Source organism: Cyprinodon variegatus, unplaced genomic scaffold, assembly GCF_000732505.1.
Source record: "Cyprinodon variegatus isolate N-32 unplaced genomic scaffold, C_variegatus-1.0 Scaffold594, whole genome shotgun sequence".
NCBI lineage: Eukaryota > Metazoa > Chordata > Actinopteri > Cyprinodontiformes > Cyprinodontidae > Cyprinodon > Cyprinodon variegatus.
Window position 1 is genome coordinate 326,739 of NW_015151047.1, and position 3,204 is coordinate 329,942.

At 36.6% G+C, this 3,204-nt stretch overlaps 1 protein-coding gene across 1 annotated transcript in view; it reads right to left on the bottom strand.

The window, feature by feature from the left end:
• Positions 1-1,947, bottom strand: part of LOC107096032 — a 71,181-nt gene extending 69,234 nt beyond the window's left edge. The window contains exons 1-2 of the mRNA XM_015392487.1: positions 1,905-1,947; positions 1,516-1,820 (exon numbers count right to left, since the gene is read on the bottom strand). Coding sequence (XP_015247973.1) covers positions 1,516-1,820; positions 1,905-1,947 — 348 coding nt within the window. The remainder of the gene's footprint in view (positions 1-1,515; positions 1,821-1,904) is intronic.
• Between the last annotated feature and the right edge of the window lie 1,257 nt (positions 1,948-3,204).

Sequence of the window (3,204 nt, forward strand, 5' to 3'; positions counted from 1 at the left end):
ACATCACATATACTTTCTTTTAACTTATATTTTATATATGCTGTAAAAATGGACGTCCATAAAAGGTGTATAACGGTTTTAACCGTAGAATAAACTGTTTAGATAGAGCCGCCACCAGATGTCAGTAATACCTTTTTAAATGACTTTGATTGTTGGAAGTATGATTATGCATGGAGGTTATTCTTGTCAGTCTAAAGATTTTAAAGCAATGCATATTTTTTAAGATAATTTGTCAGCAAAGCTTGCTCTTTTGCTTTCAATGTTCTGTCATGAGTCAAAATACAGTTTATATTAATGTTTTGGGGTTTTTTGTATGAGACAAACTGTATGTATTTTCATTTATTGCTAGGAAATGATTTATCTTTTCACAAGTTTTCATTTGTAGGAGGAATTAAGTTACAAAGGTTAGAATCAATATATAATAAAGTACTGCATTCCATAATTACATTTTAACAAGTCTATTAAAACAAGAGTTGGTCAACGAGGTTGCATTAATAATAATTTATTTTTTAAGCATACAAAAACACAAGGATACCCAATCTCCAACACAAGAGATTACAAGCACAGGTGGTCCTGGAAGGTGGTCTGGAGAAAACTGATGCCTAAGTTAGGACTTACGGCCAACCGTTGGTCATCGAGTCATTGTACAGTACCACCATGATCAATCTATGGAACATCTATTTTCAAATATTTTCTAACAACCATTAAATCCCTAAACTGCTGCTTTTAAACAACCATCCCCGGATTATCCAAAAGTATCATCCTACTTTACTGGGTGTGTCAAAGTACTCAGTCTGCCTGCCACAGCTGTCAAAAGAGTTCCTCAGATAAGCAAGGAGGAGCAGGTGGCAGTCAAAAGGCAGAGGCCTTGGTGACTTGGCTCTGGTACATGGAATTGTAACATCACAGGGAGGGAAGGTGCCGGAACTTGCGCAGGAGGTGGAGCGATACTGACTAGAAAAATAGTTGGGCTCACCTCAACACATAGCCTGGGCTTTGGAACTCAGTAACTGAAAAGAGGATGGACTCTTTTCTACTCTGGAGTTACCCACTGGGACAGGCAGAGTTCTGCGGTGGGTCTGCTTGTTTTCCCTTAGCATAGCCATCTTGTGTTGGAGTTTACCCTGGCGGGCAATAGGGCCGCATCTCTTTGCCTTTGGGTTATGGGGAAGACTAACTGTTGTTTCTACCTTTGAGACAAACTGTGGCAAGTGTCCATACACACTGTGAAGGGTTCTACTACTGTAGCTGAGCAGGATACATTTCTAAACTGCACTTTTTTTCTTAGCTTTTCTTTTTTTTTCCAGCAGTTGGATCCACTTGTTGTTAACAGTGTGTACAATCATTTATAGAGTTCTTTCAGACTTTCACTAGGGTAAATATCAGGCTCCTGGGCAGCCACATAGGCTGCCCAAATTCTGTCTGACGTCTTTGTCTTTATATTCCTAGTGTGAGGAGTCCTCTAAGTATTTTAGGACCATAGGGGGTTTTTGTTCTGGCTGACTGATGTTTTATGTTATTGTGGTCTCTCGCACAGTAATACACAGCAGTGTCTTCAGGCTGCATGTTTTGTCCATTAAGAGTTGCTGTGTTTCTGGAAGAGTCTATGTCGATGCTGAACTTATTTTTTAGTGAATCTTTATAGGATGTACTTGAGCCAACTCTGCATCCTATCCACTCCAGTCCTTTGCCTGCAGCCTGTCGGATCCATCCAGTCCAGTAGCTTGTTACAGAATAAGAGACCTGACAGCTGATGGTAAGTCGCTGACCTGGCTGTACATTGACAGAGTCTGGCTGTGTCAGCTGTTCACATTTCACACCTACTGGTACAAAAAAAAAGGGACAATGTTTTCCAGCACTGTTAAAATAACTTTGTTAGTCTCAATTGATGCAGAGTTACTTACATGATCCAGCTGCCAACAGCAGCAAAATAGCTACAGGAGACATGTTGTGCTTTGGAACTGATCTTACTTTCAGTTGACATGAGGTATTAATAACCCAGAAGCAGGAGGTGCCCAGAGAGTTTGCATAAAATCAAACCACCCTTTACAATTAGTGATAGTTTCATCTAAAAAAACAAAAAAATCTGTCTTATATGGAAAATTGCAAATTAAACAAGTTGGCTAAATGTTGGTTATAATTATTTGATGAGGAAAATTTCTTCATCTCTGTCTATGTCTGTTTGCCCTCAGCTAATCCCATAGTTACTTCTACATTACAGAAGCACTGTCAAACTTATGTTACTATAATTATTTTTTAAACTTTGGTAAAAAAACCAATGAATAAAAAAAATAAGAATTAGAAGCAAGGTTCCAATATAAATATGCTACCTTATACAGATACTTAATAGCTTAAAAATGTTTGATTTAGAAAAAAAAACTTTATGCCAGGTGTTGAAAATAACAGTATTTAAAGTTAGTGAAAAAAAACTGCAAGTGTATGGCAAACCTCCCAGTAACACTTAAATTGTTTCATCTATAAGATCTGTTTACCATAAAGTCATCTTCAACTTTATCCACACCCTCCCACCCCAAAAAAGGAAAAAGTATTGATTAATAAGAATAATTTTGTAATGCCAACATGGGAAAATCACTAGAATTTCAAAAAGAAAAAAAAAAACTTTTGGAATCAGGATTTTTTTTCAAATAGCCCTAAGCTTCTGCCTGTCTAATGAAGTGCAGGCTGTGGCGACTGAATGTGTATCCAGAAATTGTACAAGTTCTGTTATGGTTCTCAAAGCTACATTTTGCTAAAAATATCTGACGGATTGACTGCCTTGATATTTAGCCCACTCTGAGGGATTTTCTTCATCTCTATAAGTAAATGTCACACTTTGTTTTGCTAAATTTATATAAACTCCTATCATACTGACAACATGTCTTTGGGGAAAATGCTATACCTGCAACAATGTGACTACAGTGAACTTGATCACAATAGATGCTGGTCTACCCTTTTGTGTATAAAAAGATGCATGAAAAGAACTTTCAACTCTTTTGACATAATTGTTTGATCTAAAGAGGAATTATGTCATCGTGTTTTGGTAATGTTAAGAAAAAAAGAAAATCTGTTCAATTAATTAATTTAAATTAAATCTCCTTTATAAAGCACCAATTCACAACACATGTTATCTCCAGAAAACTTACGACTTTTCATTTATCTAATTGATGTTCATCATAAAGGTCAATAAGCAAAAAAGCCATGTTT